This window comes from Antechinus flavipes, chromosome 3 (genome assembly GCF_016432865.1).
Source record: "Antechinus flavipes isolate AdamAnt ecotype Samford, QLD, Australia chromosome 3, AdamAnt_v2, whole genome shotgun sequence".
NCBI lineage: Eukaryota > Metazoa > Chordata > Mammalia > Dasyuromorphia > Dasyuridae > Antechinus > Antechinus flavipes.
The window spans coordinates 1,047,706-1,072,785 of record NC_067400.1 but is presented as its reverse complement, the minus strand read 5'-3'; the positions used below and the strand labels follow the sequence as shown (position 1 = coordinate 1,072,785).

General features: G+C 63.2%; 2 protein-coding genes across 6 annotated transcripts; one reads left to right on the top strand and one right to left on the bottom strand.

Annotated features, from left to right (window-relative positions):
• Positions 1–74: 74 nt before the first annotated feature.
• KIAA0753 (KIAA0753 ortholog) lies at positions 75–19,347 on the top strand. 4 transcript variants are annotated; one of them, XM_051991492.1, is made up of 18 exons: positions 75–356; positions 2,223–2,766; positions 3,161–3,267; positions 4,383–4,445; positions 4,537–4,752; positions 5,633–5,840; positions 6,418–6,629; positions 8,497–8,666; positions 9,598–9,717; positions 9,795–9,887; positions 10,087–10,176; positions 12,779–12,851; positions 13,826–13,900; positions 15,375–15,467; positions 17,333–17,414; positions 18,054–18,174; positions 18,254–18,478; positions 18,754–19,347. In XM_051991492.1, exons 1-18 carry the CDS (start codon positions 75–77, stop codon positions 19,322–19,324), a joined length of 3,345 nt encoding a protein of 1,114 aa, XP_051847452.1. In that variant the 3' UTR covers positions 19,325–19,347. The 4 variants fall into 4 exon arrangements, with proteins under 4 accessions (XP_051847452.1, XP_051847451.1, XP_051847454.1 ...); XM_051991491.1 differs by having other exon boundaries at positions 12,779–12,857; XM_051991494.1 differs by having other exon boundaries at positions 12,779–12,857; positions 18,792–18,985.
• LOC127558253 (filaggrin-2-like) lies at positions 15,664–17,337 on the bottom strand. 2 transcript variants are annotated; one of them, XM_051991496.1, is made up of 2 exons: positions 16,796–17,337; positions 15,664–16,745 (listed from the first exon to the last, which is right to left on the bottom strand). In XM_051991496.1, exons 1-2 carry the CDS (start codon positions 17,042–17,044, stop codon positions 16,026–16,028), a joined length of 969 nt encoding a protein of 322 aa, XP_051847456.1. In that variant the 5' UTR covers positions 17,045–17,337; the 3' UTR covers positions 15,664–16,025. The 2 variants fall into 2 exon arrangements, with proteins under 2 accessions (XP_051847456.1, XP_051847455.1); XM_051991495.1 differs by having other exon boundaries at positions 15,670–16,639; positions 16,700–17,337.
• Positions 19,348–25,080: the final 5,733 nt, after the last annotated feature.

The window sequence follows — 25,080 nt, the reverse complement described above, 5'->3', positions numbered from 1 at the left end:
CCTCTCTCCGCCCAGCACCGCCCTAGAAGCCGGAAATCTTTGGCGCAGTCGCTGCTCATGCGCAGTCGCTGCTCATGCGCAGTCAGTGCAGTCCTCCGGCCAAAGGTCTGGCCCTTCTCGGCTCCCGTCCGCCGTCTCCGGCCTTCTCGGAACGGCTTTCCGGCGGCGCCTGCGCCGTCGTCCTGGTAACGAGCTGCGCGGCCGGAAGTGTGGGCCGAGGACCGGGCGGGGAAGCCGGAGGCGGGAGGCAGCGGACCGGGAAACCTGCCTGGAGGAAGCCGACCTCCCGCCTCCACGCTTTTGTCCAGCTCGGGCCCCTCAGGGCCGACATGGGTCCCAGCAACCTGCCCACCCAGGTACTGCCTCCCCGTGTGCCACCCGGGAGAAACTGGGAGGCTCCAAGGAGCCTTGTGGAGACCCCGTGGGGTCCCGGGGGCGGGGGGGGGTCTCTGGCCACGCCTCCTCCCACCCCCAGCCCCTAAGCGTGTAGGAAGCCCCGACTGTGTGCCCGCCTGGGCCAGCCTCCGGGGACCCTGGGAGAGGACCCCCCTCTCCGCGTCCCCCCGGGGGAGGAGCCAGGTCAGGCGGGCCCGGCCCACCGTCCCCTCCCCCACAGAGTGCCCTTCAGTCACTGCAGCTGCACGCAGCGGAACCTGTGTGCACACGGCGCGGGCCGCAGAGGGCATCCGTGCAAGCGCGGCCATCCGGGCACGCGGGTGCACACAGGCGAGTGGGCGTGCCCGGTGCCGACACATGCAGGCGCTCACGTGTGACAGGGCACGATGCAAACTGTGGGGACGCACGCTGCAATGCACAAGGGGCACGTCATGCAAACACGCCTGCGGGCGCGCACCACAAACCACACGCATGTGCCCACGCATACATGGGGGCACACCTGCAATTCATACGCGTGCATCACACAGCCATACAAGGCACATGCACACACGGGCCCTTCCAGCCCAAGCGCAGACACGCAGTGCCCGTGAGCACAGATACGTACACGGGGATACGGGACACGTGCGTGTGCACAGGCAGGCGTGCCCTTCCGGGATAAACACGAGCGAGCCACATGTGCACACGCTCACGCGGGGATACGGGACACGTGTGTACACGCGGGGATACGGGACACACGTGTACATGTGGGGATACGGGACACATGTGTACATGTGGGGATACGGGACACACGTGTACATATGGGGATACGGGACACATGTGTACATGTGGGGATACGGGACACGTGTATATATGGTGATACGGGACACATGTGTACATGTGGGGATACGGGACACGTGTATATATGGTGATACGGGACACATGTGTACATGTGGGGATACGGGACACGTGTATATATGGTGATACGGGACACATGTGTACACATGGACACGTGTGCCCTTCCAGGATAAACACGAGTGAGCCACACGTGTACATGCTCACACACGGGGATACGGGACACGTGTGTACATATGGGGATACGGGACACGTGTACATATGGGGATATGGGACACGTGTACACGTGGGGATATGGGACACACATGTACATGTGGGGATACGGGACATGTGTACATATGGGGATACGAGACACGTGGGTACACGCGGGGATACGGGACATGTGTGTACATGTGGGGATATGGGACACGTGTGTACACACAGACACATGTGCCCTTCCAGGATAAACACGAGCGCACCACCCGTGCACACGCTCACGCGGGGATACGGGACACACGTGTACATGTGGGGATACGGGACACGTGTGTACATATGGGGATACGGGACACACGTGTGTACACATGGGGATACGGGACACATGTGTGTACATATGGGGATACGGGACACACGTGTGTACACATGGGGATACGGGACACATGTGTGTACATATGGGGATACGGGACACGTGTGTACACATGGGGATACGGGACATGTGTACATATGGGGATACGAGACACGTGGGTACACGCGGGGATACGGGACATGTGTGTACATGTGGGGATATGGGACACGTGTGTACACATGGACACGTGTGCCCTTCCGGGATAAACACGAGCGAGCCACACGTGCACACGCTCACCCACGGGACACGTGTGTACACAGGGGCAGGTGTGCCCTTCCAGGGCAGATGCGAGCACGCAGATGCAGAGGTGCGTGCACGGAGAGTGCAGTTCCCAGAGCAGTCGCACACGTGCACCCCTTCCCCCCATGACCCTGTTCTCTCTCCCTTCCCCCAGCTGCAGTTCAACAAGGATGTGCCTTCGCTGCCCGCCAACCTGGCCATCCGCTACTCGGGGCCCCGGCCCATCGTCATAGAGAAGCTGAGGGCCCCCGGCAGAGCCAGCACCCCGGGGCTCCCGGAGGGGCCCGGCCGCCAGCCTTGGGTCCCCTTTTCCGTCGTGTCTGAAGAAAAGCTCAACCTGGCCATCCACTTGGCAAAAAGAGACGTCAAGAAGAAACAGCTGCAAGAGGTTCTGGGCCGTGTCCCCCACGGGCAGCCCCGGGGGCCCCCCAAGTCCAGCCCGGGCAGGAGTGAGCTGACCAAGAAGTCTCGGGGCCTCCCGGCCAAGCAGCGCTCCTCCCGGCTGGAGACAGCCGGCCCCAGGGCCAAAGTCTACCTCTCGCGGGGCCCTCGGTCCCACTCCCCCCCAACGCGGGACCCGGGCCCTCAGCCCCGCGGGCAGCCGCAGGCGGCGCCGTCACAGAGCCTGCTGGAGCTCCGGCGGCTGCAGAGGGAGCTGAGCGCTTGCCTGCAGAGGATCGACGGCCTGGGCGCCAACGGTGAGGGAGGGGCTTCCCCCCTCCCGGCTTTTCTCCCCCTTGGGAAATCATCCCCGCGCCCTTGGATAAGGGGGGGAGTCAAAGTGAGCGATCCCAAAGTGGTCAGGGCCCCCCGAGGGGTTCTTGATGATGGATGTGCCCCGGAGCCCCCTCCCCCCGGCTCTTCTGGCTGGGATACCCCTCCCGGAGGTTGGCAGGCCCGTGACCAGGGGAGAGGCCCGCGCTCGACCCTGGGCGGAGGTGGGGATGTCCCGGGAGCAGCCGGCCCGCGGCCGCCTCCTGCCAGCACTGGGACGGAACCCTGGCGGGACGGCCTCACAATCTGGGGTCCGGCCAGAGGTTCTGGAGCCCTGGGCAGCCGCCTCTCATTCTGCCGGGGAACGTCTCCTTTCAGACAGACCGGAGCAGGGCCTGGATCCGGAGGAGGCCGAGCGAAGCCGCGTGCGGAGGCAGGAGCAGGCCGTGCGCACCGGGCGCACGCTCTACGCGCTGCAGCAGCAGGTGGGGCCCGGGGGGTCTCCCTCCCCGACGGCTCTGCGTCCTGGGCTCGCGCGAGAGGAGGTTCCGTGGGTGGGTCTGCAGGCCGGGGCGCTCGGAGAGGCTGCAGCGAGTCCCTTGGCCGGAGCCCAGAGGGCCGCGGTGCCCGGAGCAGGAGTCGCCCCAGCAGGCCCGTGTCCTCCGGGCTTCTGCTCTCGCAGGCGTGCAGCCTCCCCTCGGAAAGGGCCCTGGCCAGTTTCTTCATGGGCTGCTCGGGCCCTCGGATCCAGGATGGGGGGCCCTGGGGGCACCCGTCGCCGAGGCTCCGGTTAGCGACAGAAGCCTCCCAGGGAGTTGGCCGGACCCCGCTTTGTTCCCCAGAGAGCTGGGTTTTTGCAAGTGATCACTGGCTTGGCTCCTGGCTTCTGGAGCACTTGGGGTCCTTTGTGTCCCTTCCCATCCCCCAAGCCCGGCCACCTCCCGCCGAGAGCTGGGCCCCGCAGAAGCTCGGTGGTGGAGGCAGCTGAGAGCTGGAGGGGACCCCCCGCAGGAACTGGCCCGGCCCCCTGGGGTGGAGAGCACGAGGCCGCCGCAGCCCGAGGGAGGGCCCTGCCTTCTGGGAGGGAGGGGCTGTGGCAGAGGCAATGGGGAGGGGGCCTGCGGGGGAGGGGCCCGAGCTCCCTTGTAGGAAGCTTCCTTGTAGAGGTTTCCGACGCTGGGACGGATCCAGCCCGTGGCCCAGGCCTGGCCAGCAGTGACGCTCCCAGCGGGGCGGGCGAGAGGCCCAGCACCTGCCCTGGGGAGGCCCCCCCAGCCAAAGGCTCCAGCGTCACATGATGCAAACCAAGGGCAAGATGGGCTCAAACCTCAGTCTCCCAGGGAGCCTGTGGTGGGCGGGGGCATCTGGGGGGACCTGATGCTTGTGGGCCCCCCCCGGGGATGTGGGTGTGAGCACGTGGAGCTCCGGGGCTGCCGGACGGGAGGGAACCGAAGGGCAGCCCCGCTGGGCTGGGTGCGAGTCCTGCCCTCCTGCGGTGGGAGGCCCTGCTCGCGCTCTCACTCTCACTCAGGCCTGTCCGTCACCGCTGACCCCGGGCCCCCCGTTCTGCCCAGTCACTCTTTTATTCCCTAACACGCAGGTAAAGGAGATCCAGGAGGAGCTGGACAAGTTGAGTCCACACAGAATCAGGCACACCAGGAAGGTAAGCGCTCGGCCGTAGGGGCCCCGGGGGAGGGTCGGCCATCGGGGCCCCGGGGGAAGCCGCCTCAGCCCCCATGTCCCGCTTCCTCCAGTCCAGGGCGATGTCCCGCCTGGGAGCCGCGCAGCGGGGAGCCATCCGGGCGCTGCAGATGTTTGTCAGTCAGTTCGCGGACTCGAGGGAGCAGGCGGTGTCCGAGCGCTACAGGGAGCTGGGCGGCCTGATCCGGCAGCTCTCCCTCTGCTCCGCCAGACTGGACGCCGACCCCGCGGTCCCGGACGTGGTCGTGGACCTCCTGCAGCAGATCGAGGTACGGCGGCGGGTCCCAGAGCGCGGCTCGAGGTCGCCCGAGGCCCCTCGGAGGGAGCAGAGGCTCCGTGGGGGCAGCCCGGCCGCGGTCGTGGTCCAGAAACGCTCCCGCCCGGCTGGCCTGCTGCTGCGGGCAACGGCGCCTTGCGTGTGCCCACCCTGGGGCGAAGGGGCGCGTGGGCTCTCCTCCCGCCCGCTCTGCCCCCCTTTGCTTCTTCCCGCGTCTCTCCCTAACGAAGCCTTCTTGGTGACCTGCGGTGTCTGCGGGCCGTCGGGCGAGGCAGAGCCCGGGGGCACAGAAGGCCCCAAGCCCTCGGCCCCCCTTTCCCCTTCGCTGTCCATGCTCCCCCCCAACGAGCCAATTCCGAGCCTGCGAGGGGAAGCCGGGTCGCCGCCCGTGCGGAGGGTGGTTCTCGGCCCGGCTCCCCCCGACAGCAGTGGTCGGTGTCAGCCTCGGAAGGCCGTGGGTCACGTGGGGCCCCACGCGGCTTGTTCTCTGTGGGGGGGACCTCCCTCGCGAGGGCCCGGGCCCGTTGGGGTCTCGGGGACCCCCCACCGAGGAGCTGTCCTTCGGGGCAAAGTCATTTGGTTTTTAAAGGCGCCTCCTGGGAGCCGGGCTCCTGTTGGCTGCAGATAATTCCTATCACATGCTCGCTGCGGGGGCTGGGGTCCCGAGACCCGTTCTCGACTTCGGAAACGGCCGCGTCCGGCGGGGAAGGGCCTGCGCTGGGAGCGGGAGTGCCGGGACCCTCCCCGCAGAGGGCAGCAGTCCCGCGTGGGCCGAGGACCCCCCTTGCCGGGGCCCGCGTAGGAGCCGCCATTTCTGGGCCCCTGGAGGGCGGCCCGAGGGTCTGGAAGATGAATTTCATGTTTCTTGGCAGGAGCTCGAGTCCCTCCTGGAAAGGAAACGGTCCCTGGGAAAGCTGAAGAAGAGCTTCCCAGGAGCCCGAAGCCAGTCCCCGCCGGCTTTCCCGGCGGCTTTGGAGAGGTCGTTCAGCGCGTCGCCCGTGAGGGAAAGGAAGCCCTCCGTGGCAAAGGAGAAGCTGCCCCAGCCCGGCAGGCGGCCGGTGGTGAGGAGGCTCCTGGGAGGTGAGTGCTGGGCCACCGACGCCCCAGAGCTCCCAGGGAGGGGCCGTGAGCGATAGGCAGGCGGGAAGAGGCTGGAGGCGGCGAGGGCGGTGGTCCCCCCTGAGCTGAGTGACCGGTGGTCAGGGTCTCCCCCGAGATGAGTGACCAGTGGTCAGGGTCTCCCCCCGAGCTGAGTGACCGGTGGTCAGGGTTTCCCCCCGAGCTGAGTGACCGGTGGTCAGGGTCTCCCCCCGAGCTGAGTGACCGGTGGTCAGGGTACCATAGGTGGGCTCTCCAGTGTGGGAGGGGCTCACCGGAGCGGTGAGAGGGCAGGATCTCCTCAGGATGGACACTGGGGCCACGTTGGGCAGGAGAACTGGGCCAGAATCAGGAGAAGAAGGGGCTGAGCCCCAAACCCAGATAGGGAGGAGCGGGCTCGGGCGTCTCCGGGAGGTTGGTGGCTCAGGAAGCTTGGCTGGAAGGAGGGGCCCCTGTGTGGGCCCTGGCACCCTGGGGGAGGAAGGCGGCCCCCCGCGGCTGGGGCGCCTCTCTGGCCTCCACCGCCTGCTCCCTCCCTGTCCTCGTCCCTTCTGCGCAGATGAGGCCCCGTTTCTGGCGGCGAATCCGCTGCGCCCGGCGTCGGAGGGGCCAGGGGCCCAGCCCCGAGAGGAGCTCCCCTCCTGGGACCAGAGCGCCGCTTTCCGCGGAGGGCCGGCCCCGACCAAAGCAAAGGCTGTGAAAAAGCGGCCGCTGACCGCTCCCGCGTCCCTGCGAAGGCGAGGCCTCGAGCCGGCCGGGAAACCCCCGCAGGTACGCGCTGCTCCCAGGGCCCCCCAAGACCGCCCTCGCCCACGTGGGGCTCGAGGCTGGGGGCCGACGGGCTGAGGCCCCTCAGGGGTGGGGGCCGTGGTTCTCGGGCCGGCCGGACCTCCGGGAGAGCCAGGGAGGCCGAGGCTTTTCTCTTTCTCCCCTCTCCCTCCTCCCCAACCCCAAAAGGAAAAGGAGTCACTGCATAGTCACCTTGCAGGGCCAGTCCCCCTCCCCTGGCCCTGAGAGGCAGGATCAGATGGGCTCGTGGGGGTTGGGCCGAGAAGCCCCCCAGACTGAGAGCAGATGGGCCGAAGCCCTCTGCTTCTCTGTCCTCCAGTTTGGGTGGGGCTATGCTGGGCCATCGCTGCTGGAGACTGGCTCGGCCCCCCCCCGGGGCTCCCTGCCCCCCCGGGGCTCCCTGCCCACCCCCCCCCGGGGCTCCCTGCCTCCCCCGGGGCTCCCTGCCCGCCCCCCGGGGCTCCCTGCCCACCCCCCTCCGGGCTCCCTGCCCGCCCCCCTCCGGGCTCCCTGCCCCCCCGGGGCTCCCTGCCCGGCCCCCCGAAGTGCGGGGCCTGAGACGAGGGCTCTCTTGGCTGCCTCAGGGCTCGCGGCCGCTCCGACTTCCCCGTTCCTTGTCGGGTCGGTTTTGTTGGGTTTGTTTGTCCAATCGAGGGCTCGTTTTCGCCTCCTTTCTCTTTGTTCCTCGGCCGACCGTGAACCGTCCCCCTGGAACCAGCCGCGGCGGCCGTTGTGTGGGGCCCCTGCTCCCTCTCCCGTTTCCCGGGGGGTTCCCTGCTTTGTGGAGAGCGGCCCGGTCTTTGTCCTAGAAAAGCTCCCTCGGGGCTGAGCGGGGGGCCCGAGGGGCCGGGGTGACGCGTGTCCTCTGGGGCAGAGGTCAAGGGCAAGGAGAAAAGCCGTGGGCGCCGCTCCCAGTGGGGGGGGGGCGAGTTCCCCGTTGGGCACCTAGGACAAGCTGGCCGGGGGTCCGGGGGTCCGGAGAGTCTAGAGCCAGCCGCCCCCGAGCTGCAGTCTTGGGGCCCACCCGGGTCAGCAGAGCCGTCCCGGGTGAAGATCCCACACAGGAGCCTGCGGCGACGGGGCGATCGCCAGGGGCCGCACCAGGGAAGGGCTGCCCCCGATCGCTCCCACACTCGCCCTCCTCTTCCTTGTGTCCGGGCTGTTGGGCCCAAGGCCCCCTCGCCCCCCTCCCTGCTGCCTGCCCAGGTGCCAGGATCCCCGGGCATCTCTGCTTTCTTCATGCTCCCTCCTTCCCTCCCCCTCCTCCCTCCTCCCCGCTCTGTCCCCCCCTCCCTCTCCCCCTTCCTCCCCCTCCTCCCTCCTTCCCTCCCTCTCCTGCTCTCTGTCTGTCTCCATCTCTTCCAGCTTTTCTGGCATCCCTGGTCTCCCTGCAGACAGCCTTGAGCTCCTGCTGCCCGGAGGACCCCTCCAGTGCCCCCCCGGGCCCCTCGCCCTCTCCCCCAGACTGCTCTGAGCGATGCTGCCCTGGCTGCCGGTGCCCCCGCCCAGGCCGGGCCCCACTTCTCTGGGCTCACTTTCCTGATGGCTGCGCGTCAGCACCGAACACAGGACATGGCCTGGGGGGGGACTGAGTAAGGGGGGGGCTCTGGGGCCGCTTGGATGCAGCTGGTCTTGCCGCCCCCGGTGGAGGCCTTTGGAGGTTCTGTTCTGAACTCTGGTGCCGGTGGAGGCTACTTGGGGGGGTGGGGTGAGTGTGCAAATGTCTGCGTGTGACGTGCGTGTGTGCACACTCCCCCCATGCTCACGCACACGCCCCTGCGGACCCTGGGGAGGAGCCTCAGGCCTGGGGAGGACGGGGGCAGCGGTGACGCGCCAGACTTCCCTGCAGGGGTTCCACAAAGCGGACAGGCCGAGACCCCGCCAGGCCCAGGGCAAGGACTGCAGGTTCCAGAGGACCACCGTCTCCTTCAGATTAAAGAAGAGTCACCCCCCCGTCAAGGACCGCCGCGTGCCATGGATCCCTCCAAACCCCACTTCCCCACCGGCCTCCCCCAAATGGTGTGTGCTTGGAGCCCCCCCGGGGTCTCTGGACTGGAGAGCCCCCCGCCCCTCCCATGATCCCCAGGGCTTGGAAGGCAGCCCTCTGTCCTGGGGGCACCATGTGGTCGGTGCCAGTGGTTATGCTGTGGCATCTTTGGGGCACATCCACCTGGTGGTCCTTCAGGATGCTCTGCAGCGGGCGGCCCCCCTCACTGCCCATGCAGCTCCTTTGGGGTTCTCTCTGCGGCGGGCAGCCCCCTTTTACTGCCTCGCAGCATGTCCTGTGGGGGGCTCTCTGGGATGGACGGCCCCCTCACTGCCCATGCAGCTCCTTTGGGGGTCTCTCTGGGATGGACGGCCCCCTTTTACTGCCTCGCAGCATGTCCTGTGGGGGGCTCTCTGGGATGGATGGCCCCCTTTTACTGCCTCGCAGCATGTCCTGTGGGGGGCTCTCTGGGATGGACGGCCCCCTCACTGCCCATGCAGCTCCTTTGGGGGGCTCTCTGCAGCAGGCAGCCCCCTTTTACTGCCTTGCAGCATGTCCTGTGGGGGTTCTCTGGGATGGACAGCCCCCTTTTACTGCTTGTGCATGTCCTGTGGGGGGCTCTCTGGGATGGACGGCCCCCTTTTACTGCCTCGCAGCATGTCCTGTGGGGGGCTCTCTGGGATGGACGGCCCCCTCACTGCCCATGCAGCTCCTTTGGGGGGCTCTCTGGGATGGACGGCCCCCTTTTACTGCCTCGCAGCATGTCCTGTGGGGGGCTCTCTGGGATGGATGGCCCCCTCACTGCCCATGCAGCTCCTTTGGGGGGCTCTGCAGCGGGCAGCCCCCTTTTACTGCTTGTGCATGTCCTGTGGGGGGCTCTCTGTGGCAGCGGCCCCTCGCCCCCCTCCCGGGCCCAGCTTCTCGGGCCAGGGAGTGTAAGGAAGGCGTCTGTCCGCCTCACAGCGTTGCCTGGGCCAAGGTGAGCGCCGGGCCGGACGAGGCCAGAAGAGAAGCGCCCCTTCAGCAGGAGCCGGCCCGGGAGGACGGAGCGCGCCCGGAGCCCAGCGAGCGCGAGGCCCTCAGGTTGGCAGCGGCAGCCCCCGCGCTCGGCCCCCGCCCGGCCGCCCCTCCCCCCGCTCCCACGCTGTTCTTCTGTGTAGGGAGCTGGCCCGGCGCTGCCCCAAGACCAGGGTAGGGAGGGGAAAGCGAAGGAGCTGCCTTGCGATGCCCCTGGCGCCTTCGCTGCAGACGAGGTGAACGGGGGCGCTCCCGGCCCCCCCCCCCCCCCCGGAGCTGGGCAGTCCCCGGGCCTCAGTTTCCCCGCAAAAATCACGGGCCAAAACCCAAAGGGACTCGAGCCCCGAGGGCCCGAGTGAGGCGGGCGCTCTGAGAGCGAAGCGGGGCAGGGGGGCGGTCGGGCCGGGGCCCACGGACACGGTCGTTTCCTCCCAGGCTCGCCTGGCTGGACGCCGAGAGCGCCCGGAGGATGAAGGAGCTGGACGAGCTGAGGGACCGAGAGCTGGCGGCGGTCCGGAGGCTGAGGTGAGCGCGAGCCGGAGCCGAGCCGGGGAGAAGGGGCGGGGAGAAGGGGAAAGGGGGCGTGGAAAAGGTAGAGAGGAGAAAAAAGGGGTGGGGAAGGGGCGGGGACAGGAAAAGGGGTGGGGAAGGGGCGGGGACGGGGAAAAGGGGTGGGGAAGGGGCGGGGAAAAGGTAGGGAGAAGGAAAAAGGGGTGGGGAAGGGGCGGGGACGGGGAAAAGGGGTGGAGAAGGGGCGGGGAAAAGGTAGAGAGAAGGAAAAAGGGCTGGGGAAGGGGCGGGGACAAGGAAAAGAGGTGGAGAAAGGGGATGGGAAAGGGCGGGGGAAAGGAAAGGAAAGGGGGTGGGGGAAGGGGAAAAGAACCCCGGGGAGGATGGGGGGAAGACGCCCCTTGTACACACTCAGAGATGTTTGCTGATGCATATGTGCGCACACGTAGGCTCCGGACAGATGCACACGCATTCCTACTCACATTTGTTCCTAACGAGCACATGCTCACTCACACTTGTCCTAACCCTCACACTCATTTCTAACACGCTCGTTCACACTAGTTTCTAACATGCTCGTTCACACTTGTTCTGACTCACGCTCACTCATGCTTGTTTCTAACACACATTTCTCACACTCATTTCTAACACGCTCGTTCACACTAGTTTCTAACACACTTGCTCACACTTGTTCTGACACACTCACGCTCACACTTTTTTCTAACACATTTCTCACACACTCATTTCTAACACGCTCACTCACACTAGTTTCTAACACGCTCACTCACACTAGTTTCTAACACACTTGCTCACACTTGTTCTGACACACTCACGTTCACACACTTGTTTCTAACACACATTTCTCATACACACTCATTTCTAACACAAACATTTCTAACACGCTCACTTACTAGTTTCTAACACACTTGCTCACACTTGTTCTGATACACTCATGCTCACACACTTGTTTCTAATACACATTTCTCATACACACTCATTTCTAACACGTTTACTCACTAGTTTCTAACACACTTGCTCACACTTGTTCTGACACACTCATGCTCACTCACACTTGTTTCTAACACATTTCTCACACACACTCATTTCTAACACGTTCACTCACTAGTTTCTAACACACTTGCTCACACTTGTTCTGACACACTCATGCTCACTCACACTTGTTTCTAACACATTTCTCACACACACTCATTTCTAACACGTTTACTCACTAGTTTCTAACACACTTGCTCACACTTGTTCTGACACACTCATGCTCACTCACACTTGTTTCTAACACATTTCTCACACACACTCATTTCTAACACGTTCACTCACTAGTTTCTAACACACTTGCTCACACTTGTTCTGACACACTCATGCTCACTCACACTTGTTTCTAACACACATTTCTCACACACACTCATTTCTAACACGCTCACTCACACTAGTTTCTAACACACTTGCTCACACTTGTTCTGACACACGCTCACTCACATTTGTTTCTAACACACATTTCTCACACACACTCATTTCTAACAAACATTTCTAACACGCTCACTCACACTAGTTTCTAACGCACTTGCTCACACTTGTTCTGACGCACTCACGCTCACTCACACTTGTTTCTAACACACATTTCTCACACACACTCATTTCTAACACGCTCACTCACACTAGTTTCTAACACACTTGCTCACACTTGTTCTGACACACTCACGCTCACTCACACTTGCTTCTAACACACATTTCTCAGACACACTCATTTCTAACAAACATTTCTAACACGCTCACTCACACTAGTTTCTAACACACTTGCTCACACTTGTTCTGACACTCACGCTCACTCACACTTGCTTCTAACACACATTTCTCACACACACTCATTTCTAACACGCTCACTCACACTAGTTTCTAACACACTTGCTCACACTTGTTCTGACACACTCATGCTCACTCACACTTGTTTCTAACACATTTCTCACATACACTAGTTTCTAACACACTTGTTCACACTTGTTCTGACACACTCACGCTTGCTCACACTCATTTCTAGCACGTTCACACTTGGTCACACACACCCAGATTTCTTTCTAGGCCCGGAGCCCAGGTGTGCAAGCGTGCACATTGCCTGTTGTTATTATGACATGTAACCACGGTGCCGCAGTCTGTCCCGCGTGCACTTGGTGGGTTCCTGCCGCAGACTTCTGCCTGGGAAAGCCCCATGGGCGGGGGTCCCGGCCTGCGCCCACACGGCTCTTGGGGAAGAGGCTGGGACTCCGGGTGCCGAGCCGGGAGCCCAGCCTCACAGACAGCACCTGACTGACCTCACCTGCCCACCTGGATATTCTCATCTGTAAAATGGGGGCCAGAGGAGCCCCCTTTTCTCGGAGCCATCACAAGCATCAAAAGGCTGATAATTGTAGAGCCTCCCAAGTGCCTGGGCATGTAGTAGGCGCCATATAAATGCTTGAGTCTTGAGAACTTTAAAGTCTTTTTGAAAGATTTGATGGACAGCGTGCATTGGGTTGAGGGTAGCTCTGCCAGGGCTTTGTTTGAGCACCTGCTGTATGCAGACCTTGTGCTAAGGGGATACAAACCTCGGCCGTTTTGTCGCCGTCAGCGCGTCTCCCTCCCAGTTGGCGGACAAGGTGGAGCAGGTGGTCCTGGAGCGTCTAAAGCCTCTTCTGGACCAGGTGAAGGTAAGGTCTCCGCTGGCCTCAGTGGAGACCCCGGTGGGGATTGGGAGAGGTGGGGGTCTCTCTTCTTCCTTGAATCGGCCTCACTACGCCTTGGGGATCCCCGCTTTGGACACGCTTTTGTGGGCCCGACCGGGCCCTTGTGGGCAACTCCCGGAGGGAGTAGCGGGAGCTCTTCCCTTGGGACCCTCCTCTGGCCGACCCCTTGTTTCCTGCCTCTGCCCCTGGCAGTGGGCCCCCGGGGGCCCCGAGCACGCCGTCCCCTCGGGTCTGATCCCCGGTGGGAGATGACCTGACACGGATCCGGCCCAAGGCTCTGCTCTGGATTACGGACAGGACACCGAGGCGCGGAGGGAGGGGGGGTCCGAGCTGCGCGCCCTGGAGTCTGAGGCCTTGGGTCCAGAGCCCTAAGAGCTAGCTGGGGCTAGCTGAGTCGGCATTTATTAAGTGCTTACTGTATGCCAGGCCCTGTACAAGTGCTGAGGGCCCCTGTCTTACACCATGAGCTGGGGGAGACGCAGAGCCCCCGGGCCCGGGATAAAGAGCACGTGAGGAACCGGGGGAGCCGCAGAAGGCTTCCCGTAAAAGACGGCGGGAGCTGGGGAGGTCGGTGGTCAGAGGGCCACCGAGAGGACGCTGAGCTGGGAGCTAGTGGGCAGCGGGCCAGGGTCCCCGGGGAGCAGGGAGGGGGCAGCGGGGGCAGGGCTTTGGAGGCCGGGCCGGAGGAGAGAGACCTGATTCTCTCTGCCGCCCCCTATTTTAGGAAGGGTCTCGGGCACCAAAAGCATCGTTTCTCAGCGGGGGTCCTTCGGCGGCGGGACCCCCCCCACAGCCGCCGTGACCGCCGCTGACCCTGAGCCATCCGGGCGCCTCCTGGCAGGGCAGTTGTGAGGACGGACCCGAGGCCATTTGTCCCCAGGGCGCCCTCTGGCTGCCCCCCTCGGGCACTCACTACCTCGTCTCTCCTGTAGGAAGCTGAGTCTTGGGGCACCGACGCGCGTTTGGGGGAGCATCCGTCTGAACCCAAAGCCCCGGTTCTGGAGAAGGTGAGTCCTGTGTGCAGGGGCTGCTAGGGCCGATACGGCCCCGTCCGGAGCTCTTCCCTTGTCCCTGGCTCCCTGAGGAGGAATCTGCCCGAGGGTCTGTCAGAGAAGAGGAGAGGGGCCCGGTCCCCCTCTCCCCCTCCCTCTCCTCCTCCCTTCCCCCCTCCATCTCCCCCTCCCCCCCTCCATCCCCCCTCCATCTCCCCCTCCCCCCTCCATCTCCCCCTCCCTCCCCCCTCCATCTCCCCCTCCCCCCTCCCCCCTCCCCCCCCCCTCCCCCCCTCCCTCCCCCCCCCCTCCCCCCCTCCCCCCCCCCCCCTCCATCTCCCCCTCCCTTCCCCCCTCCATCTCCCCCTCCCCCCTCCATCTCCCCCTCCCCCCTCCATCTCCCCCTCCCCCCCTCCCCCCCTCCCTCTCCTCCTCCCTTCCCCCCTCCATCTCCCCCTCCCCCCTCCATCTCCCCTTCCCTTTCCCCCTCCATCTCCCCCTCCCTTCCCCCCTCCATTTCCCCCTCCCTCCCCCCTCCATCTCCCCTTCCCTTTCCCCCTCCATCTCCCCCTCCCTTCTCCCCCTCCCCCCTCCATCTCCCCCTCCTTCTTCCCTCCCTCCCCCCTCCATCTCCCCCTCCCTTCTCCCCCTCCCCCCTCCATCTCCCCCTCCATCTCCCCCTCCCCCCTCCATCTCCCCCTCCCCCCTCCATCTCCCCCTCCCTTCCCCGCCTCCATCTCCCCCTCCCTCCCCCCTCCATCCCCTCCCCCCTCCATCTCCCCCTCCCTCCCCCCTCCATCTCCCCCTCCCTCCCCCCTCCATCCCCTCCCTTCCCCCCTCCATCTCCCCTTCCCTTCCCCCCTCCATCTCCCCCTCCCTCCCCCCTCCATCTCCCCTTCCCTTTCTCGCTCCATCTCCTCCTCCCTTCTCCCCCTCCCCCCTCCATCTCCCTCTCCCCCTCCATCTCCCCCTCCCTTCTCCCCCTCCCCCCTCCATCTCCCCCTCCATCTCCCCCTCCCCCCCTCCATCTCCCCCTCCCTTCTCCCCCTTCCCCTCCCTCCCCACCTCCCTCACCCCTCCCTTCCCCCCTCCATCTCCCCCTCTCCCCTCTCTCCCGCCCCATAGCCCGACTCCCCTGCGTTTCTCCTCTTACCTCCAGCACTCCCTCCTCCGTATCTGTCTGTCCCTCCACTCTGAGCTCGGCCCCCAGGATGCTCAGGAGCCGCCTTCTCTTTTCCTGGTTGTCCCTGCCCCCTCTTCCTTCTCCGGGTCTCCCGCGGCCCCCCACGAGGGGGTCACAGCTGTTCGGCCGCTGGCGCCTTAGGTGGGCTCCGCCCGGAGCTGGGCCCCAGGAGGGCGGCGTCCCCGGGGGGAGCCCGGCCGGCCCCTGCTCTGGAGGCTCCCGCGGAAGCCTGGGGGGCGCAGCGGTGGGACCCCCGGCCTCGGCCAGCCAGAGCAGGAGCTTCCACCCCGAGCCTCTCTCTCCCAGGCGCCCCCAGCCCCCGGCCCCGAGCACGCGGCCCTCTGGGAGGACGACGGCCCTGACCTGAGGCTCATGATGCAGCGCATGGAGGAGATAGAGGTGCAGGGACGGGTCCTGGCTGGTGGGGGGGGGGCTGGGCCTGGGGAGCCAGGGTGGCCTTCAGGGCCCTGCAGGGAGTGGCCACATCACAGGGTCATTGTGAGGGTCAGTGAGGTCATGCCTGGGAAACCCTGCCTGCCACAGAAACATGCTGGTCTGGCCAGGAGGGAACAGGGGATGTTCTGGTCAGAGCCAAGAGCGTGCTGGGGTTCAATTGTTGGAGCCGTTTGTCTGTCTGTGTGCCTGGCTGTCCGTCTGTTTGTCCGTCTGTGTGCCTGGCTGTCCGTCTGTTTGTCCGTCTGTGGGACTGGCTGTCTGTCTGTTTGTCCGTCTGTGGGACTGGCTGTCCGTCTGTTTGTCCGTCTGTGGGACTGGCTGTCCATCTGTTTGTCCGTCTGTGGGACTGGCTGTCTGTCTGTGTGACCGGCTTCCTGTTCATCCATCTGCCTGCCCGTCTGTCTGCCTGGGTTACCAGCTGACCACTTGTCTGCTTGCCCGTCCATCTGTCTGTGTGACCGCTGTCTGCCTGTCTGTCTGTGTGACCGTCTGTCCATCTGTCTATGTGACCGGCTGTCTGTCTGTCTGTGTGACCGCTGCCTGTCTGTCTGTGTGACCGCTGCCTGTCTGTCTGTGTGACCGCTGTCTGCCTGCCTGTCTGTGTGACCGTTGCCTGTCTGTCTGTCTGTGTGACCGCTGTCTGCCTGTCTGTCTGTGTGACCGCTGCCTGTCTGTCTGTGTGACCGCTGTCTGTCTGTCTGTCTGTGTGACCGTCTGTCCATCTGTCTGTGTGACCGGCTGCCTGTCTGTCTGTGTGACCGCTGCCTGTCTGTCTGTGTGACCGGCTGTCTGTCTGTCTGTGTGACCGCTGCCTGTCTGTCTGTCTGTCTGTGTGACCGTTGCCTGTCTGTCTGTCTGTGTGACCGCTGTCTGCCTGTCTGTCTGTGTGACCGCTGCCTGTCTGTCTGTGTGACCGGCTGTCTGTCTGTCTGTGTGACCGGCTGCCTGTCTGTCTGTGTGACCGTTGCCTGTCTGTCTGTGTGACCGGCTGTCTGTCTGTCTGTGTGACCGCTGCCTGTCTGTCTGTCTGTCTGTGTGACCGTTGCCTGTCTGTCTGTTTGTGTGACCGCTGCCTGTCTGTCTGTCTGTGTGCCCGCTGCCTGTCCGTGTGACCGCTGTCTGTCTGTGTGACCGTCTGTCCATCTGTCTGTGTGCCCGCTGCCTGTCCGTGTGACCGCTGTCTGTCTGTGTGACCGTCTGTCCATCTGTCTGTGTGACCAGCTGTCTGTCTGTCTGTGTGACCGTTGCCTGTCTGCCTGTGTGCCTGCTGCCTGTCTGTCTGTCTGTATGACCGCTGTCTGTCTTGTCTGTCTGTGTGACCGTCTGTCCATCTGTCTCTGTGACTGCTGCCTGTCTGTCTGTGTGACCCCCTCCTGCCTGCCTGTCCATCTGTCCGTCTGTCTGTTTGTGTGACCGCTGCCTGTCTGTCTGTCTGTGTGCCCGCTGCCTGTCTGTGTGCCCGCTGCCTGTCCGTGTGACCGCTGTCTGTCTGTGTGACCGCTGCCTGCCTGCCTGTCCATCTGTCCGTCTGTCTGTGTGACTGTCTGTCCATCTGTCTGTGTGACCGCTGCCTGTCCATCTGTCTGTGTGACCGGCTGTCTGTCTTGTCTGTCTGTCTGTGTGCCTGCTGCCTGTCTGTCTGTCTGTGTGCCTGCTGCCTGTCTGTCTGTCTGTGTGACCGCCTGTCCATCTGTCTCTGTGACCACTGCTTGTCCATCTGTCCATCTGTCTGTGTGACCCCTGCCTGCCTGTCCCTCTGTCCGGCTCCGGCCCCGCCTCCCTAACGCCGGCTGTCTGCTCGCCCCCAGCAATACCAGGAGGCCGTCCGGCAGAGATTCACTCAGATGGTCTACGCTGATCTCGATTTTGGGACCACAGGGGGCAGAAGCGGTGAGCGCCCCTCCTCCACTTCCCTTCCCGGGCGCACGTGGGCTTTGGGCTGTGGTTGCTAGGCTACGCTGCCTCCGGGAACGAGGGGGGCTTGTGCTCGTTAGGGAGTCGGGACCAGGGAAGCTCTGCGCAGGCCAGGGCCCGAGGAGCGGCTCCGCGGCCGGCCCTTTGCTGCCCGGGGGTCAAGGACCAGCCCTCAGGGGGCCCCAGGGGTGGGGTGGGGGGGTCATGAGAAGAGCTCCAAGAGGAGCAGGAGGAAGGAGGAGCCCGAGGTTCTGAGTGGGCCTCAGAGGCTGCCCGCCGTCCTGGGCCCAGCAATCCTTCTGTGATAGGGGAGAGCGGGCGGGGGGCCGGGATCTGGGCAGCTGCCCCCCCTGCAGGCTGCCAGTGTTTCCGGGGGGTCATCCCAGCCAGCGTGGGCTGAAAATGAAAGCGAGCAAGCGTTTATTAGGCGCCTACTGTGTGCCAGGCGCTCTGCTGGGAATGACGCCATCTCTGCCCACAAAGACGGGGCTGGGGTTGGGTGTGGAGGGGGGGGCCTGTGCCCAGGCTGCAGGGAGGGGGGCGGGGGAGGCCCCCGGGCGGCTGAGGGGAGGGGGCGCCAGCGGCTCAGCGCCCCCTCCCCGGGTCCTCCCGCAGACCGCAAGGGCCGCGCGGTAAATGAAAGGCCGAGGCCTCCTCAGCCCATCCAGCTCAGCAAGGGAGCGGCGCCCAGGGAGCCCCAAGTCAGCATCCTGCTCGCGGAACCTCTGGATGAGAAGTGAGCGGGGGGCCCGGGGGGAGCCGGGGGCGGGGGGCTCGGGCGCGGGCTGCAGCTGCTCTCTGGTGGGCGCCCCCAGGTGCTTTGACGACAGCACGGACATGGAGGAAGGAGGAGAGAAGAGGACCCCCCTCCCGCCCGTGGCCCCCGCGGCCCCTCAGCAGCCCGAGGGCAGCCTCCTCCTGTCGGTGCCCCGGGAGGCGCTCCGCAGCCTGGGCGACTACCAGGACGGCTACCAGCAGTACCTGCGGACCATCTCCCACGAGTCCATCGGCAGTTTCAACCCATGGATCATAGTGGAGAGGTGAGTGCCGGGTCTCTGGGGGGGGCCTTGGGGGGTGGGGGCTGGGGGGGATCATGAGGGGGTCCCGGGGGGTTCCGGGGGATCATGAGGGGGTCCTGAGAGGGGTCCCGGGGGGATCATGAGAGGGGTCCCAGGGGGTCTTGAAAGGGGGTCCCGGGGGGTCCTGAGGGGGTCCCGGGGGGATCATGAGGGGGTCCTGAGAGGGGTCCCAGGGGGATCATGAGACAGATCCCGGGGGGTCATGAGGGGGTCCTGAGGGGGTCCTGGGGGGTCAGGGCACACTCAGCCCGGCGCCCCCCTGTGTCCCCCGCAGCCTGGCAGAAGAGCTGGTGGAAGAAGCCCTGGAGGACGTGGCGGCCGAACTCCAGGAGTTGTGCGAGGATTATGCCGAGGCCATGTTCACCTCTGAGTTCTTGGCGCCCACCAAATGAAGGCCGGGGCCGGGACCTCCCTCCCACAGCCGCCCTCGGGTCTGTTCCCCTTGAAATGAAGCCTGCGTCCTCTGTAGTCGCGCTCTGGCTCGCCTTATTGGGGGGGCGGGAGGGGCCGGCCGGGACGAGGCGGTCCTCCTCCGGGGATCCGGTGTCCGCCTCGGGGGCAGGTCCGGGAGCCGAGCCCGCCGGGGCCCCCAGGAGAGGCTGGAGCCGGGAGGGTCTGAGGCGGCGACAGGGCCGGGGCAGCGGGGGAGCCTGGGGGCCGGCTCTGGGGGAGGGGCGGGGTGGGCCAGCATGGAGCACCGGCACCTCGAGGGCTCTCCCCCGGAGGGGGAGGGCGGGAGAGACCCCCTGCTCAGCCTCCCTTTGGAGGGACCTCAGGGACCAGAAGTCCTTGGTAACGTTTGTTTGAAATAAAATCCTTGTTTTTGAGAACGTTTGTCCATTTGTCATCGCTGAAAAGTCCCCCTGGGACATGTGTTTGAGGGGTGGGGGGGGGCGACACTGGCCGTGTGGGGGGCTTTTGTCAGGGGCTTCGGGGCAAGGTCTCCACTTTCCTTGACTCCAGGGCCTCCTTGGGTGCTTAAGGGCACCTCGGGGGTCTCAGCCGGCCACGCGGGGAGGGAGAGCCGGAGGGAGGGACCCGCGGCCTGCCGGGCTCTGGGACCCGACCCTCGGGCTCTGGAGGCCCCTCAGGGGGCCGGCTCAGACATCCTGGCCCCGGGACAGGTGGGGGCTGTTCTGGTCCAAGCTGCTGAGCCAGACAGCCGCCGGCGTGGAAGCCCCTGCGCCCCTGTGGTTGGGAGCCCTGGGTGGACAATCCAGGCCCCTGCCCCAGGCCGCCAAGGCCCCTCCTCTGGCCCCCCGCTGACTGTCCCGGGAGGGCGTGGCTCGGCCCGCCCCCTCCCCCCACGGCTCTGTCCGGGACAGCTGTACCCCGACTTCTGTAAGCTGTGATTTGCCCCGTTCCCTGAGGCCGGGGGAGGCTGGCCCAGTGGGGGGATGTGTGAGGGGCTGGGACCCCGGAGTGTTTGACAGATCCAGCCCCCAACCGTTCACAACTTTTTTCTCAAAAACGGCCGGGCCGGCTGAAGTTGGGCAGACCCCGCCCGGGGCTGGAGCCCTCACCCTCAGCGCAGCCCCCCGGCCTCGGCCCTCTCCGTTTCCCTTCTGGCCATCGGGGACCCGACGTCGGCGCCACCCTGGCCCTTGCGGGATTCGGGGCCTCGGAGCCTGGCGACTCCCAGCGCCCAGGGAGCCTCCTCCCTGGTCCCCAAACGGGCCGTTCCTCGGGGCAGAGGCCGCAGGCAGAGCAGCTCCCCCTTCTCGCCCCTGGATCGCCTCTCTGCCCCAGGGAGCGGTCCCGGAATCCTGCCTCGCCTGCCCGGCCGCCCTCAACTTTTCCCTCCCTCTTCCTGCCTCCATGTTCTGGACAAAGCTTTGAAAACCTCGGCTGGGGAGCCCCTTGCGGCCACCTCGTCCTCTTTAGGCCCCCCTTCTAGTTCCCTCCCGCCTCCCTTTAGTTCATCGGGTCTCCGGCCTCTCCCTTAGGGGCTCTTGGAAATCTGCTTTCCCAGGACTGGTGGGGGGCCGGACTTTCCTCCCGTGAACTCCGTCCCCTTTCCTGAAGCGCGGAGGCAAGTCTGGGTCTCCCTCCGGGGGTCTCCCCCTTCATGAAGGAGGACAGACCCTTTAGTTAGCAGCCGCTCTTTTGGCAGAGATGGGAGCAGCATCCCCCCCCCCCCAAAACTGAGGGCCTGCTCGCCTTGGGATCCATTTCCTCAGCTTCTTGATCCTATCTGGGGCTGCCCCCACTGAATAGATTGAATATGGCCATCCTTCTGATTTGGGATCTGGGATCTGCTCACCCTGCTTGATCCGGGATGTGGGATCTGGGATCTGCCCATCCTGCCTGGTCTGGAATCTGAGATCTGCCCATCCTGCCTGGTCTGGGATCTGTTTGTCCTGCCTGATCTGGGATGTGAGATCTGGAATCTGGATCTGTCCGTCCTGCCTGATCTGGGATCTGGGATCTGCCCATTCTGCCTGGTCTGGGAGAGGACAGCCGTGGCTGAGGGAGGACTCCGTCCTCCCGCCCCCAAGAACCAGAGCTGTATCTGCTGGAGACCCAGTCGGGACAGGGCTGTGCTGGTCAACGTTCCCCCCAAATCCAGGGGACATTTGAAAACTTCATCTGCGCGCCCGGCGTTCTCTCGGCCCGTCCCCTCCGCACGGCCCCAGTGGCACCTCCCGCGCCGGCTTGCAGCGCTGGCTGATCGGGCGGAGATGTCCCCACGGCCCCGGCTCTGCCGCCCAGGAGGGCTCCGGACAAAGCCGCCTGCGCCCCCGCCACAGAGCTTGGCCCCCCCTTCTGCGCTGGCGGACAAGTCACCCCCGGCCGCCGCCTCCATCAGAGAGAGCAAAGGAGCAGCGAAAAGGCAGCAGAGGCTCCGAGCGCCCGCGGAGAGACCCGAGGGGACGCGCTCTGCGCCCGAGACCGCGCGCTCCCGACGTGGGCTCCGCGCTCGCCCTTCGCTCCCAGCAGCCTCCCCCGGACCCAAGGGCCGGCCTGAGCAGTCGGGCGGCGCCTGGTGACGGCTCCGCCCCCGAGTCTCCCACCGCGAATGCAAGGGGAGCAAGGGAGAGCCCAGGCCAGCCAGCCACCTGCCCCGCCTCTGCTTAAGCCCACGCGGCTTCCAGTGAATGCTGGCTGCCCTTGCAGAACCCTGTTCCCCCAAGTCCCGGCCCGGCCCCTCTGCACGGGGCCCCACGCCCGCCCAGCAGTGCCCGCCTTGTTGCTGGCTCCTCGGGGGGCTTTTTCTCCTGTGAGCGTCAGGTAGTCCCACTGCCATCCTCCTGCTGCCACACTCAGCTTCCAGGAGCCCCCGGCAATTCCTTCCTCCTTCCTCTCTGGGTCACAGCCTTTTTGATTGGACTGTCATAGCCATAGACATGTGCACACTCACACTCACACTCACACTCACACACTCACACACACTCACTCTCTCACACACACACACTCACATTCACACTCACACACACTCACTCTCTCACACACTCACACACTCACATTCACACTCACACACACACTCACACACACTCACTCTCTCACACACTCACACTCTCACATTCACACTCACACACACTCACTCTCTCACTCACACACTCACATTCACACTCACACTCACACACACTCACTCTCTCACACACACACTCACATTCACACTCACACACACTCACTCTCTCACACACTCACACTCTCACATTCACACTCACACACACTCACTCTCTCACTCACACACTCACATTCACACTCACACTCACACACACTCACACTCTCACATTCACACTCACACACACTCACTCTCTCACACACTCACATTCACACTCACACACACACTCACACACACTCACTCTGTCACACACACTCACACTCTCACATTCACACTCACTCTCTCACTCACACACTCACATTCACACTCTCACACACACACTCACACACACTCTGTCACACACACTCACTCTCACATTCACACTCACACACACTCACTCTCTCACACACTCACACACACATTCACTCTATCACACACTCACTCATTCTCACACCCACTCACACACACACGCACACTCACACTCATTCACTCACACATACTCTTACACACACTCTTACTCTCACTCATTCTCACACACACACTCACTCTCACACACTCACACTCATACACTCACACACACTCTCTCACACACACATTCACTCTGTCACACACACTCACACTCATTCATTCTCACACACACTCACACACTCTCACACACACATTCACTCTGTCACACACTCACTCATTCTCACACCCACTCACACACACGCACACTCACACTCATTCACTCACACATACTCTTACACACACTCTCACTCATTCTCACACACACACTCACTCTCACACTCACTCTCACACACTCACACTCATACACTCACACACACTCTCTCACACACTCACTCACACACACATTCACTCTGTCACACACACTCACACTCACTCATTCTCACACACACTCACATACACACTCTCATGCACACTCACTCATTCACACTCACACACACTCTCACGCACACTCACACTCATTCACTCACACATACTCTTACACACACTCACACTCTCACTCATTCTCACACTCACACACACACTCACTCTCACACTCACTCTCACACACTCACACTCACACTCACACACACACTCACACACTCATACTCACACTCACACACTCTCACACTCACTCATTCTCACACACTCACTCACACTCTCACACTCACTCTCACACACTCACACTTATTCACACACACTCACACTCATACTCACACTCACACACACTCACACACATGTATTGAAATTTAATGTTTATATTTTATTTATTCCAATTAATGCAATTTTAAACATTTTAAAAAATTTTGACTTGCAAGTTCTCTCCTCCCTCCTTCTCCCCCTTTGTTGAGCAATTTATTATAGGTTATCCATGTGCAGCCAAGCAAAGCAGATCATGCTGCAAAAGGAAACACAGATCGAGAGGCTCGGGGAGAGTAGCCACAAGCCCGCTCTGACCCGCCTGGACGCGTCCTCTCCGCAGCTGTCACCGTCAGGGCCTGCCTGAGACCAGGGACAGCTGAGAACACGGGATCCTTCCCAGCTGCCCCGGGTCTGGTTCTACTCGCTTCACTGTCTAGGTCCGTGTAAGCTGCTTCAGGCATTTCTGAATGTCTTCTGTCACCCACCTTCTGCCCCCCTCCGCCTCCTCCCCATCCCTCATGCTGGATCAGCTTCACTGCCGACCAGGGCCACGGATTCCCCCCCATCCCAGCAGACGGCCTGCTTCTTCTGGCGTCACTGCTGCTCCCTAGTTTTAATCGGTTCTCACCTTCTTGCACTTTACCGCTGCCTACAAACACCACCATGTCTCCCCATCCAGAAAAACCAAACTTTCTTGACCGTTCCAGCTAACTGTGGTCCTGTGTCTCATTTGCCCTTTGGGCCGAACTCGGAGAGGGTCTGCCCCCGGCCCCTCCTGTTCGCTCCTGACCTCCTCATTCCACCCAAACTGGCCTCGGCAAAGCCTCTGGGGATCTCTTAGTGGCCTTTTCTGCACCCTCATTCTCGCCCTTTCGGCAGCCTCGGACATCGCCTCTCCTTGAAACTTTTCCCTCTCTGTTCTAGATACTCCTCCCGCTTCTCCTCCTCCCTCTTTGACCATCTCTTCTCTCTGCTTTGCTGGATCCTCATCCAGATCACCATCTCCAACTATGGCTGTCCCTAGACTCCATCTGCATCTGCTGCTTTTCTCCCTCTCGATCACTCCATTGCATGATCTCTTCTGCTCCCAAGGATTCTCATGATTTGAGATCGATGATTCTCAGATTGACCTTTCCTGGCCCAGCCCCTCTGCTGACCTCCCTTCTCAGTCTACTACTTATTAGACAGCTTGAACTGGATGTCCCATAGATGTCCTAAATACTTCCAAAACGGAGCTCATCAGTACTCCCCTCCTAAACATTCTGCACCCTCCCTGATATCTCTGTCAAGAACCATCATCCCAGTCCCTTGGGCTCACAGCCCAGGAGCAATGGGGGAAGTGACCACAAGGCAATTTTTACCTGGATGTCAGGAAAAAATCTATTCCCAAGAGCATCCCACAGTGACCTGAGATACTTAGAGAAGTGGCAGGCTCCCTTTCCCTAGAGCTTTCCCAATCAAGAGACCATCTGCAGGTGTAGCACAGGGAGCACTCCTGGTCAGTGACAGAGTGGACAGAGTGACAGAGCGGTTCCAGAAACCCTTGGGGAGTCAAGATGATGGTTCAGAGGTTCATGCCGAAATTTCTTTAATGACAGGAAATAATTCAACTGGAAATAGGAAACTCAACAGGAAATAATTGCCTGAAGTTCCCAAGGTTTTTGTGTGACAGCCAGCACGTTGTGCTGGAGCGCTGTAGATTTGTTTCTGCAGCAAACCGTTATGATTGCCCCCACAAGGATTCGGGCGTCGCATCAGACACTGACCACTTGTGACCGGGAGCAACCTGTTTCTTCAGTTTCTCAACCGGTCATCAAATTGTTTCCCATGTTACATGTGCAACTGGATCCACCAGGGACGGCCAGCCCACGGGTGCTCCCCGAGCGCCAGC